This window comes from Alosa alosa, chromosome 16 (genome assembly GCF_017589495.1).
Source record: "Alosa alosa isolate M-15738 ecotype Scorff River chromosome 16, AALO_Geno_1.1, whole genome shotgun sequence".
Taxonomy (NCBI): domain Eukaryota; kingdom Metazoa; phylum Chordata; class Actinopteri; order Clupeiformes; family Clupeidae; genus Alosa; species Alosa alosa.
Window position 1 is genome coordinate 18,823,011 of NC_063204.1, and position 12,696 is coordinate 18,835,706.

The following is a 12,696-nucleotide window of genomic DNA, read 5'->3' on the forward strand; positions in this document are numbered from 1 at the left end:
TGTTTTCTCAATTCATGCACAATTGGGTACAGCATCTATTCCATATCTGGGTTCAAGTACCCACAGTGACCTGGTCTTGAAGTCCAACCTGAGTGATTTGAAATGATACTTAAAAAAAAAAAAAAAAAAAAAACGAAGGAGAGATGTATATCAGCTGCAACTATTTGGAATGCCAGAAGCTAAGTGGTGAACGTAAAGTAGCTATACTGGAATTCTAAACAGGACATTCTTTGAATGCATGAGAAGAGTAAAGAAAAATGTCACAATCTTTTTACCACCTTTGGGTGGGAGAAGACTATAACTATAAGATTGATCTACCGCACACTGTTGACGTTTACTCGATGTATGCGAAACGCGTTGTTCGCTCTGAATAAAATCGAGTAAACGACAGTGTGCGGTAGATCAATCTTATTTTTTGCTATTTAAAGTATGTTCCTGCAATCTACCTGCACCTAACCAGGCTGTGCATGGATCTTGGTTACATTTGAACTAAAATAACCATCTCAGGTATTGTATTGAACTCAAATAGTCATCAATCAGGGTAATAAGAGTCTTTAAGATTCAGACACATGATGAGGTGATACAATATATGGTCAATGTAAGCACATCTTTATAACTTTTAACCATTTATGAAATTGTTTGTAAATTGCACCTCGTGACATTACCATACATTGGTCAGAATGTTGGTATTTGTCTCTGCCGACCCATAAACCAGGGAGAAAAAGCTGACACATTGAGGATGGAATCCTGATTTCCCATCACTTTCAAATCAGGTCACTGATCTGACACTTTTTAAGAAATGGCTCCAGGAGTCAAAATATACTATTATTATTTATTAATGGTATGAATTTTAAGAATCTGTAAATTAATTGTCGCCACTCCAGTCCATTGGGTGGTGGTAATAATCATCGCTAGACTGTGAACATAACAAAGAAGCATCTGAAACGGATATGACATCAATCCAATTCCCCTGACGTCACGGGAAAATGGCTGAACAAGAATAAGGATTAAAAGGTAATGTCGTATTGCAAATGTATTTTTGTATCGCTATTCTCCTTTTTAATAGCTTGTATTTTCAGTCTTTACTGGCTAATAGCACGTATAATTGTTATGTAGGCAGTTGTTTCTGGACTTCACAACTTCGCCTTCTGCGTTTTCGGACCAGCGCTTTCGAAATAAGAGCCCTTTTTGTTTTTATCGATATTTACGCTGTCACTTGTCGGTTCACATGTATTTTGTATTGGCTAACGCAGATATTGCTTATATTTTTTGTTTCACTATTGGTAATAATAATTTGGTATAGATGATTCCATGCATTTCTCTAAAAAATGAATCAAAATAGATATGTCTTATTTTGGTTGCAGAACGCAAATTATGCTACAATGTAACTGCTCACACCCAAGTCTTATATCTGACGCGGGAACTTTTATTTCCCTTTAGTTTATTCTTGCATCTTCAAAGTGGATGCGAATCATCAGAATTCCTTTACCAATTATTTCATTTTTTTTTTAAATAGAGTCACGAGCTGCAGCATTGGCCAAATAAGGCTACGTATTTAGATAATACATTGAAATATTTAAGTTTGATTAATATAAATGCCCGAGGATAAATTACAAACCAAAGTATGTTTACTAGTCGTTTGTTTTGTTCATCTCTCCAGATTGATGATGACAACACTTGTTCATGCCGAGCTCCTGCTGGAGCAGCTTAAAAAGCAAAGAGAACGGGGATTTCTTTGCGACTGTACCATTGTTATTGGTCCGTCGCGGTATCAAGCTCACCGGAATGTACTTGCAGCCTTCAGTGAGTTCTTCGCATCTCGAAGTGCGCTTGAAGGAGAAGGCGTCACAACTATAACGTTAGACCCAGAATGGGTGACCGAGGCAACGTTTCAGAGACTTTTGACCTTTGTTTACACTGGAAATCTAAATATTGACAGGTAAAATGTCTATTTTTTTAATCAATGAGACATGACTTATTATATTCAAATTGATGTACATAATCAGTGAACAACAACATTGTATCAGTTAGTTTTCTAAAATCTAATTATATATTTTTTTTTCAGAAATGTTAAAAATATATCTCATAACCCATGGTGTACTAATCATACTAATGACCTTTGATCGAGTTTACATTCTCGATAAGTAGGCCTAGATCCTGTAGGTTGTGTACCATTTACTAATTTCCTGTTCGCTTGAGCTTGGGTTCTTGTTCAGCTAGCCTCTAACATTAATGCTAGCATTCTAGGTGTTACTGATAATAGAAGTCATTTGCCTAGTAATTCTCTCAAATGTCACTTGAAGGAAATTGCTCCTTTTCACCCATAACTTTTAAGGATTTTTGTTCACTGATCATGTAAGTCAGTCAGTCTAATTTCACATAGAAATTTCTCTAACAGTTAATGTTCAATATTAAGGTAATCCAGCATCCTGATATGTGTATAACCTGTGCTAGCTAATGTGAAACGTTTAACGTGAAAAATTCATTTAGTAACTGTTCATCAAAAGTGCACATAATGTGTTTCGTGCACATAGCAACACTGTTGAAATGATAGTTACTAACCCAGATTAGTAGCTGTGTAGGCTAAATAAGTTAATTACATTTTTATTGGTGTATTTTCTTGACTTAGCTAACGTTGTTGGTAGCTAATCTCAAGGCCATTTCTCCAAAGTAAGAATGTTATGATATACTTTTTTTTCTTTGTTGAAGATGTGTTACTGGCAACTACAATTTGAATTAAAATATAGTTTGTGTAAGTTTGTTAACCTGCCTAGTAAATAACAACATTACTAAATGTAATAGCTTTGGCAAAACAGTCTCTGGCAGATGGCCCCTCGGACATTCACATTGGTGTTGATGACGTTTTGTTTTTCTCCTTGCCTTTAGCAATGATGATATTTCAGACATACGGAAAGCAGCTGCTTTCTTGGGAATGCAAGAAGTGCTGAACCAGTGTGATCGACTCTGCCAGAATGACGAGAAACCTAGTTTAGAGGCTATCATTCAGGCCTGCAATGCGGTGGCAGCGGCAGAGGCGGCAGCAGAAGCCGCAGCAGAAGCTATTGCAGAGTGTTCTGCTCCCAGCCCAGAGCCAGTTGACATGCTTCCACCTTTAGCTGAAGTGGAGGAGAGTGAAGAACAGGAGAGCACAGAGCAGAGTGAGTCCCAGGAAAAGCAGTCACCCACTCCAGCCACAAGCGAATCATCCCCACCCAAAGAGCAGGCAGCATCAACGGGCAAGAGGGGTAGGAAGCCAAAACCCAAACCCAGCGTTGAGACCCCTGCAGTAGAGGAGAGCAGTTCCCCCAAAGGGACGGGACGAGGCAGAGGGCGACCGAGTGGACGGGGAAGAGGTAGAGCGGTGGGTAGAGGAAGAGGAAGAGGGCGTCCTCCAAAGAAAGTGACGGTAGAACCAGCGAGTGAAGTACCTGAGAAGGTGACGGCAGAACCAGTGAATGAAATGCCTGAGAAGGTGACGGCAGAACCAGTGAATGAAATGCCTGAGAAGGTGACTGCAGAACCAGCGAAAGTGACATGCCTGTAGAGGCTATCATTCAGGCCTGCAATCTGCGGTGGCAGCGTGCAGAGGCAGACAGCAGAAGCCAAAGCAGAAGCTATTGCAGAGTGTTCTGCTCCCAGCCCAGAGCCAGTTGACATGCTTCCACCTTTAGCTGAAGTGGAGGAGAGTGAAGAACAGGAGAGCACAGGCAGAGTGAGTCCCAGGAAAGAAGTCACCCACTCCAGCCTGGCTTAATCATCCCCACCCCAAAGAGCAGGCAGCATCAACGGGCAAGAGGGGTAGGGAAGCCAAAAAAAAAACCCAAAACGTTGAGACCCTGCAGTAGAGGAGAGGCAGTTCCCAAAGGGACGGGGACGCAGGCAGAGGGCGACCGAGTGGACGGGGAAGAGGTAGAGCGGTGGGTAGAGGAAGAGGAAGAGGGCGTCCTCCAAAGAAAGTGACGGTAGAACCAGCGAGTGAAGTACCTGAGAAGGTGACGGCAGAACCAGTGAATGAAATGCCTGAGAAGGTGACGGCAGAACCAGTGAATGAAATGCCTGAGAAGGTGACTGCAGAACCAGCGAGTGACATGCCTGCAGTTGAAGCTGAACCGAGCAACGAAATGCCTGTTGATGAACAACAAACTGAGCAACAAGGGGAACCCACCAGCAGCATGGACGACTGTGAATTCACACCTGATGGAGAGGATGATGACCCCCTGAACCCTGCCAAGATAAGGAAGAGCAACCGCAAGAGGGTCCCCAGCAAAAAGCTGAAGGAGAGCTCTGACTATGCCGCTGTGATGAAGGTGGAGGTCGGAGAGTGTGAAGAGGAAGAGGCGCAGGGAGATGAGGAGATGGTGGAGATGATGGAGATGGTGGGTGAGGACACCCTCTTAGGAGCCGGCAGTCGGCAGCTGGGCAAGAGCCGGCCCATCTGCAGCTCGTGTGGCAAGGTCTTCTCGGAGTTGAGCAGCCTGCGCAGGCACATGCGCATCCACAAGGGCCTGAAGCCCTATGAGTGTCAGCTGTGTAACCGCACGTTCAGACAAGGGAACCAGCTGAAGACACACTTGCGCATTCACACAGGTGAGATACTTTTGACACGTCGCCTAGTCTATTCTAATCTATTTGGGGATTATAGAATATTGGCCAAAATACTTCTAAACCTGGGGCTCAGTGATCCAGTGAGTGATTTGTAATGCTAATATATAATATTTGTTGTCAAAAAACACAAGTGAAACATTTCTTTTTCTTGCTTGTAGGAGAGAAGCCATTCAAGTGTGATAAATGTGACAAGTCATTTGCTCAGAAGTGCCAGTTGGTCTTCCACTGCCGCATGCACCACGGGGAGGAAAAGCCTTACCAGTGCAACGACTGTGGTCTACAGTTTGCAACATCCAGCAACCTCAAAATTCACTGCAGGTGACCTTCTTATTTCAGATCAAAAATATTTTCCTTGAATAGCAATAACCCCAGTTTGTCTGTGTTCACATTTAGCACATTTTTTGATGCTGTTTTACATTATAATCTTATGGAGTTTTATGGTCTCATTCAATATGCACAAGTATTTATTTATGTCAAACTATTCCTGGTCTTACAGTTTTCTCAACATCTTTTGTCTTCAGGAAGCACAGTGGTGAGAAACCATACAACTGTGAGTTGTGTGGAAAGTGCTTTGCCCAGGCCAGCACACTGACCTATCACATGCGGCGGCACACGGGTGAAAAGCCGTATGTCTGTGACACATGCGGTCGGGCTTTTGCTGTCTCCAGCTCCCTCATAACCCATTCGCGGAAACATGCAAAGGAGAAGCTTAAAAAAGCAGAGGAGGAAGCTACATCCAGTAAGGAACATTGATTTTATTTCATCTGAAGCAACACAAAGATTAAGCAAAAAAGATAAACCATTCATCCACAGCATATGATTATCAGTATATAATGACAGACCATCAGTGACTGTGCGCTTCATTGCTCTGTAAGTGTTATGTTCAGTAATGTGTACATAATGTTGAGAGTGGGTGGCTTGTATAGGTCATCTAACATCATGCTGACTGCTATTCAGCTTGAGTGCAACAGTTGTTTCTCTTACTCAAATTGTGCAAATTGTGTTAGATGGTACCTCACTTCCTTACTATTATTTAATTTATCATGTGACCAACAGACGCTCCGTACTTGTGCTTGGTGTGTGGCAAGAGATTCTTTACTACTGGAGAACTGAGGAAACACATGGACAGTCATGGTAAAAACTGCATTTTTAGTACATTAGTTCATTACCAAAGATGGTTCTAGCAGCTTGGTTGATTTAATGCAACATTTTCAAATATTATATGAATCATTTCCTTCTTTCATGATATCCATGTTGCTTAGGATGTTTTTAGACAAACTCCATAATTCAACTCTTAACATGTTAGATGTGTTTGCCCCTACCAGTCCTTTGGGTAAAATGGTCCTGTTTTTAATCATTTTGGAGCTTCTGGGGGTTGTCTTGAATTTACATCAGTTTTATGTCTACCTCACAGTGTTTTCTTCTTTCTACCGTAGGTTATAAACGAGTGAGATGTGATCTCTGTGGACAAATGTTTGCTGACCCAAGTGGCTTGAAGAGACACAAAGAGAAGAAACACGGTGGTAAGATGGTCTTATTACATTGGCATCTGGCTCTTCCAGATTGTTTACAGTATGATAATATCTAAAGGTCAATGACATTAAAATGTCAAACTAAAAAGGTCAACAATATGTCGTTGCATTTTTACTCTTGCTGTAGAGTAAATGAAAACAGTAATAGAGAGAAACCCTGATCTACCCAAGTATAGTATTTCAAAAAGCATGTTCAAAACTTTCTATGTATTGTACCTACATATAAACTGACTTCTTGGCCAAACATACACATGTACACTGAGAACCATTTTAGTGCTCCTTGAAGTCAAAGCTAAATGTCTTCCCTACAGCTGCAGTTGAAATTGAAGAGACCCTGACCACTGCAGCCGTTCCTCTCAACATCCCCATTGACCACCAAGGGCTGATTGCTCGCATGTGTGCATCTCCGCTCAACCCCACTGGAGTTACATTTGAGCAGCTGGAAATCCCAGCGGACACTGCCGCATCCATGGAAACAACGCAGATCGTCATCGTCCACACAATTGAGGCAGAGTAAACGGGACTTAGAGCCACTACTTGTGAAGAGCATAATTTAATTACAGTGTTGGAAGTAGTTTGGTGCCAATGCCTTGGCATTAAATGCAGAATAATGGCATTTCTGTCCAGAATTTGAATTATTGAATTGCAACCTCATACATGTTTTTAATTGTTTAGCTTTGGCATTTATGTTAATGGATTGTGTGTGTATTTTATTTTGTAAGGAAGAACATTTGTGAATTTCTGTGGTCATACAAAAGACTACCCCATATCTTCCATTTAGTCAATTCTGAATGGATGGGATGCATGGAGTGTGTTTAACATATTTAACACATAATTAAATATGTTAATTTAACATATCATTAAAATTCACACTTTTTGACAATGCTTCAGGGTTAGAAGTTAAGGGTTGGTCATTGTTTTGGTTGAAACAAATTTGTACACAGTCAGTCATAGCTCCCTCCCATCAGCTGTGGTTGGCCAGTCAATCAACATTCCTCATTTGTGTAAAAGTAACAAATGCAGCAGTAATAAAGGCAACCATAAATGCTCAGCATTGCCGATCACATTATATAAGGAAAAACATACCACAATGACAAAACTTATCCTTTATTCCATACTCCTCCTCAAGCTGCCTGGTATTTATAAAGAAAACGAAGTGCCCTTTGTAAAAACATCTCGAGGCAAGATATAAATAGTGGCACAAGATGACTTGTGATTTGGTTTCTGAAAATGTGTTGTAAGATAATTATCCCGCTTCAAACACATTAAATCAGACCAATTTTATCTAACATATATGATAGGTAATAGAAATGATAAAAGACGTGTGATGAAAATTCAAAGGCAGGCCCATGCGTGATGTCAGATACTTTATAGAGGAGGGCGCATGTGTCGTTGCTATAGGAACGTGGTCAAAGCTTTTTGCCACACTGAATATTGTAAGAGCCCACTGAGTTTGTCGTATTACCATGCGAGATGTTGGAAGACCTTTATTACAAGATTTGTGCAGAGGTGCAAGTGCCCATCAATGTATATGTCATGCAAGTACTTGAAGACGCAGGCAAAAACACAGGGTAGGTAAAATTACCTAGCTTCTAACCACGAATACTTTAGTTTAACGGCCATCTCTGGTATCACTCAAGTTGTCTGAGCCTGACGTTACCATAAAGCATGCTAACGTTCAAAAATACCAATATATCAAAGTTGAAGTCGCTCATTACAGACTATTCCTCCTAAATGTTCACGTTATGGCACATTGTAGTGACGCCGTGATCAAATTAACCGGAAACGATCGGCTGAAAGAGGTGAAGAGACTAAATGACAACGACTTGCTTGCAGTTTCAAAAATTCTGAATGATAATGAATCAGTAAAAGGTAGGTCAACGTTAACTCAATAAGCTATATGGGTCTCTATCCTGGCAAAGCTTGCACAAGGTCTATTTTGTCATATTTCCACTATTATCTCTTACTGAATGAGCCTGTCTTTATAGTTTTAGCCCATATTCAGGTTAAGAGAGACAGCTGTTTAGTCCAACCCTAGGCCTCCTATTCAACATTAATATTAGACCACCCACTGTTTTGGTTTTCAGATTACCCAATATCAAGCCTTTAGAATGCATGCATTTTTTGTGCTATCTTGACTATTTGCCAGATCATCACAGTAAGTTGTGTATCTGAACAAATTATATAATTATTTGAGATCAGCTCTAAACTTTAAAGCCATCCCTGAGCAAAGGCCCTCAAAATGTTTCCGTTCACTACCACTTGGTGGGGTGCAACGCTCACTAGCTTATATTTTTCTTCAAGGTATAGCCTACACAGAGAAGCTTTACGGCATATTTCTTCATGCTGGCAACTTGGATCTGGTAGCTTTGGGATTGAAAATGAACTGAAATGAATTAAAAAAAAAATAGTTTTCAGTTACAGCCTACCAGTTCCACCAGAATATGTGCATGTTGAATTATTTTCTTCAAACCTTGTACATTTAATCACAATGAGGGCCAGACGAACTGATTGGGTGTTCAAGGTCGTTGGTCATAGTCAAAGGTTATGGGTTAATGCATGGCCCTTCACTTTTTTTTTATTTCAAATAGGAAATGTACTTAACCCTTTGGGCACTGGGGCCAGACTCAGTCACTGATATGTTCTGATATATTTTTTAAAATGTAACCACTTTAAACAGTGGTTTCAAAATCTCAAAGCCACTAGATCCAAGTGGCTATCATACAGAAATATACACCAGAGATACATAGCTTTCAGAAAAATATAGTGAGCATTTGCCTGCACCGTCCAATTGGTGGTCGCAAACCGCTGTAGTTAATGTTACAGTTACACTGGCTGGCTTTAATCAACTGAATATCACCATAGTCACATGAGAAACAGTGAGTCAAAACTCTAATTTGTGAGACAATGTTGGGTATGTAATTCATCCACTGGATCGGTTGGCCTTCTTTGTTGTCTTAGGTTGTAAAGAAATGTATTTGTAATTTACTAAACAAAACATCTTTTTTTAGGGTTAGATTTAAGATACAATGACATCACAGACCAAGGAGCAAGACACTTAGCAGGACTTCTTCAGGTGAGGTATTGAACTCCATTAAATACAGAGGAATTAATCAGATCCTCATAATGTACTGTATGATAATGATAATATGTTGGCCATATCAAGCTGGTAAAGTTCACATCATCATTCTTTGTGGGTGCACATTGTGGTATGCTAGTAAAACACTGATTGAATAATATTTTCTAAATAGTTGTAGATTAGTTGTAGGATACTTTATTTCACAGGAGTCTGTTATGATGGACATATCCATGTATAAAGAAGATTAAATTTTTAGAATACTTTCTAATCAGGAATAAAATGGTCATTTGCAAGGTCATGCAACTGCAAGTTATTCATATTGATGTTGTGTTGCCTTTTTAAACTGTAATTGGAGAGTAAATGTTTTTTGTTTCTTTGTTTGTTTAACAGGACAATGTGGCCATTCAGTCCTTGAATCTCATGTGTAACAATATTGAGGCTGAGGGTGCAGAACACATTGCAAAAAGTCTTCATGTAGGTAAAGTTTGGCCGTATACTGGGTTATTGAATTGAACCGTATACTGCTCTTTTCTGTCTTGTGTCATTAATTGAACTTTCTATTTTTTCACCAGTTAAACAAAACATTGAAGTCCCTAAGATTGACGGGTAATAAAATTGGAAACAAAGGAGCCATGCACTTCGCCAGCATGCTGCAAATAAATAACAACCTGGAAGAGCTGGACTGCTCTGACTGTGATTTGGTATTGATACAACACCATGTCAGCGCTTACTGTTCCTAGTCAAAACTCTGTATTAACAAACCTTTGTACCATGTAATTCTCTCTCCTCAGGATACTCAAAGCCTGATAGCTTTTTCCATCGTCCTGAACAGTAATAAACACATTCGTGTCATCAACTTGAGTCGGCCATTGCTCTATAGCCATCAGGTAACACTGAATGGTGGAAAAAAAATGTGGTTAAACACTATCTTCATTTTGTCTAAGCATGGCTTGTCTTTCTTTTTTCAGGAGGAGACTACTATTCACATGGCTCGTATGCTAGTAGTGAATCAGACTTTGCGTGAGCTGCACCTTGGGAAGCATGAAATGACAGACACTGGTGTAGAGAGGCTGTGTGAGGCCCTGCACAGCAACAAGAGCCTTCGCTACCTGGACCTCCGCTGGTATACCACATACACTTACTCTTACTTTATCCCTGCCTTTCCTCTGTCATCACACAGTAATGTCCTCTGTATAAGACACATTATGAAAAAACCACATGAGAGTGTATTATGCCATCCAAAAAAATAGATTGACCGCACCTGTGTATTAACTGCAGTTAACATTACAGTACTATCATATCACAAAATACTACATTTCAAGTAGTAACCAGTGTAAAGCTATCCTTCATGTATGAGATCACTCAGTTGTGGGCTGAGCACCCACAAGGGCCCCAATAGCCAGTCAGTTTATGCTTTAATCCAAGAGAAGAATGTAGAAAATAAATGCATGGCTGAAGAAATTTAGCAAAGTCATTGTATAAAATAGACAGGAAATGAGTATTACATATCTGTTAATGTAGCAACAAGATCACAAGGGATGGTGCCAAGTTCCTTGCTGAGGTCTTAAAACAGGGCTCTCCCCTGGAGATACTCGACCTGTCTGCCAATCGCATTGAGGATGATGGAGCCATCCACCTGAGTGAGGCCATTGTGCTGCCCCGGTGCAAACTCAAAGCGTAAGTGACACATTTCTGAGCAGAGATTGACTACAATTGCCGTCCAGTTGTATAAAATAGTTTCTTAGTTGTTCTTATATTGTTATAGAAATCAGATCTCCCATAAGCACATCTTATGCTATGTACTGTATGAGTATGGCCCCTGTTTCATTGACTGTTCCTACAGATTGTCCATCCCTTACAACAACATTGGTACTCTGGGTTTAGTTACTATTACAGAGGTCATGAAGATCAGCAGCTCTCTATCTCATATTTACATCTGGGGCAACAAGCTGGAGGAGTCTGTGTGTGTGGTGAGATGCACCTTTCTAATCGCTTTAGATTATAAGCAATATATCTCTATCCTGTTGGATGAAATAGGCATCCGGAGGAACAGTCTAGTAATATGTTGTTGCATAGTTCTGTGGAACTGAGACAAAAGTTGTAAGTACAAGAAGAGATGCTGTACACGGGGTCTCCAATAGATGGTGTAACATCACCCCCTACTGTCTGTCTCTTCCTCTGCATGTACACAGGCATTCACCAAACTCATGAGGAGTGGCAGGTTGCTGGAGATGCACACTGACGTCTCGCCCTATATGGTGGATGGCCACGTGTGTTTAGCAGAGTTATTTCATGGTCTGCACAGGCATTTCTACTGGACTCCCAGCTACGGTGAGGATGAAGACATTGCCAGCAATTCAGCACTGGCCCTGTCTGCTAATTCAGATGATTTGCTAATTCTTCCGGCCCCACTGGACTGACACTTTTGGCCACTCTTGCTTACTCTGGCCCCTCTTCTGCTTATGATCACTGATAGTAACTGGACAAAATGAGATCAGCAATAGGCTAATTATAATAACAAATTTTGACCCCCAATAAAATATTTATATGAACACAAAGAAGTGGTTGTCATGAACATTTTCTTCACTGGCTGTGGATGTACCTTAGTAAATCTGTAATGTTATGTAATGTACAAATGTAAGCTGATGATCTGGCCTTTCTTTCTCCTAGTTGTGTTGGCTTTCAGCAGCTACTGAATATATGTTGGGGTGAAATATGATGTGCAATACAATGCTAAAATTAGTATTGTCTTGATGGACAAAAGGGGATAACAATATTTGTTTTCCAGACTTTTGTTGGATGTCTGTAATAAAACAAAATCATATATCACTACATCATATATCAGATCTCTGATTATGATACAAATAATAAATAATCAGTGTTTCATATTATAATGAACGAGTCGGCACATTTCAGGTGTTTTTGATAAGTTTGATGTACACATTTATTTGTTGACTGAATGACTTCCAGAACAACATTGTTATTCTGCTGTCAAATTCTAGGTTTAATGGCGATACGATACCGGTCACTTTGTGGAAACACTGGTGTAAATGTCTTGTAAAAGAAGTGCAAATGTTTTTATATTATATGTCATCATGCCTCTGTTGTCTGTGTTTTCTGAATGGAACCTGAGTCCAGCAATAAAGGTCATGACTATAATGATGTAGTTGCATCCTAGGCCATAGCAATATGTCCCTGTTTTTTGAATAGCTTATTTATAGAAGCGATAATGCATTTAACAGCCTTAGTTGTTTTCTGATGGTTGTTTCCAATTGTAGTAAAACATATTATTCAATGTGCTTGTACATGTATGGCAAGTCTGGAATATTATTATGAAATAGCAAATTGCTGTTTTCCAGAACTGGAAGTTAATTATTAAAATCTCAACACAAATACACATTTGTTCAACAAAACAGTCTAAAATAAATCAGAATAGTTTGGAAAGGTCTTGAATTTTACAATTAGAACTTACTGTCTGTA

The 12,696-nt window shown here is 40.0% G+C and overlaps 2 protein-coding genes across 5 annotated transcripts; both read left to right on the forward strand.

Annotated features, from left to right (window-relative positions):
* The first annotated feature begins 954 nt into the window (after window positions 1-954).
* On the forward strand, window positions 955-7,022 carry mynn (myoneurin). Of its 3 annotated transcripts, none has more exons than XM_048267159.1 (9): window positions 955-1,014; window positions 1,661-1,939; window positions 2,887-3,508; window positions 4,065-4,587; window positions 4,764-4,923; window positions 5,127-5,344; window positions 5,662-5,739; window positions 6,042-6,128; window positions 6,449-7,022. In XM_048267159.1, the coding sequence occupies exons 2-9, from the start codon at window positions 1,665-1,667 to the stop codon at window positions 6,652-6,654; spliced, it is 2,169 nt and encodes a 722-aa protein (XP_048123116.1). In that variant the 5' UTR covers window positions 955-1,014; window positions 1,661-1,664; the 3' UTR covers window positions 6,655-7,022. The 3 variants fall into 3 exon arrangements, with proteins under 3 accessions (XP_048123116.1, XP_048123117.1, XP_048123115.1); XM_048267160.1 differs by lacking the exon at window positions 955-1,014 and adding an exon at window positions 1,060-1,283; XM_048267158.1 differs by lacking the exon at window positions 955-1,014 and having other exon boundaries at window positions 1,315-1,939.
* Window positions 7,023-7,543: 521 nt separating this feature from the next.
* Window positions 7,544-11,726, forward strand: lrrc34 (leucine rich repeat containing 34). Of its 2 annotated transcripts, none has more exons than XM_048266506.1 (10): window positions 7,544-7,708; window positions 7,897-8,009; window positions 9,149-9,213; window positions 9,607-9,690; window positions 9,789-9,917; window positions 10,008-10,103; window positions 10,185-10,339; window positions 10,738-10,893; window positions 11,060-11,186; window positions 11,409-11,726. In XM_048266506.1, the coding sequence occupies exons 1-10, from the start codon at window positions 7,611-7,613 to the stop codon at window positions 11,634-11,636; spliced, it is 1,251 nt and encodes a 416-aa protein (XP_048122463.1). In that variant the 5' UTR covers window positions 7,544-7,610; the 3' UTR covers window positions 11,637-11,726. The 2 variants fall into 2 exon arrangements, with proteins under 2 accessions (XP_048122463.1, XP_048122464.1); XM_048266507.1 differs by having other exon boundaries at window positions 11,101-11,186; window positions 11,409-11,548.
* The last annotated feature ends 970 nt before the right edge of the window (window positions 11,727-12,696 follow it).

Bases quoted from the DNA above. Each gene is read 5' to 3' on its own strand.
- lrrc34 (XM_048266506.1), top strand. From the start codon at position 7,611: ATGTTGGAAGACCTTTATTACAAGATTTGTGCAGAGGTGCAAGTGCCC. The intron at 9,691-9,788 runs GTAGGTAAAGTT...TTTTTTCACCAG, and splicing joins ACATTGCAAAAAGTCTTCAT to TTAAACAAAACATTGAAGTC. The intron at 10,104-10,184 runs GTAACACTGAAT...TTCTTTTTTCAG, and splicing joins CATTGCTCTATAGCCATCAG to GAGGAGACTACTATTCACAT.
- mynn (XM_048267158.1), top strand. From the start codon at position 1,596: ATGCCCGAGGATAAATTACAAACCAAAGTATGTTTACTAGTCGTTTGT. The intron at 4,588-4,763 runs GTGAGATACTTT...TCTTGCTTGTAG, and splicing joins ACACTTGCGCATTCACACAG to GAGAGAAGCCATTCAAGTGT. The intron at 5,345-5,661 runs GTAAGGAACATT...TGTGACCAACAG, and splicing joins AGAGGAGGAAGCTACATCCA to ACGCTCCGTACTTGTGCTTG.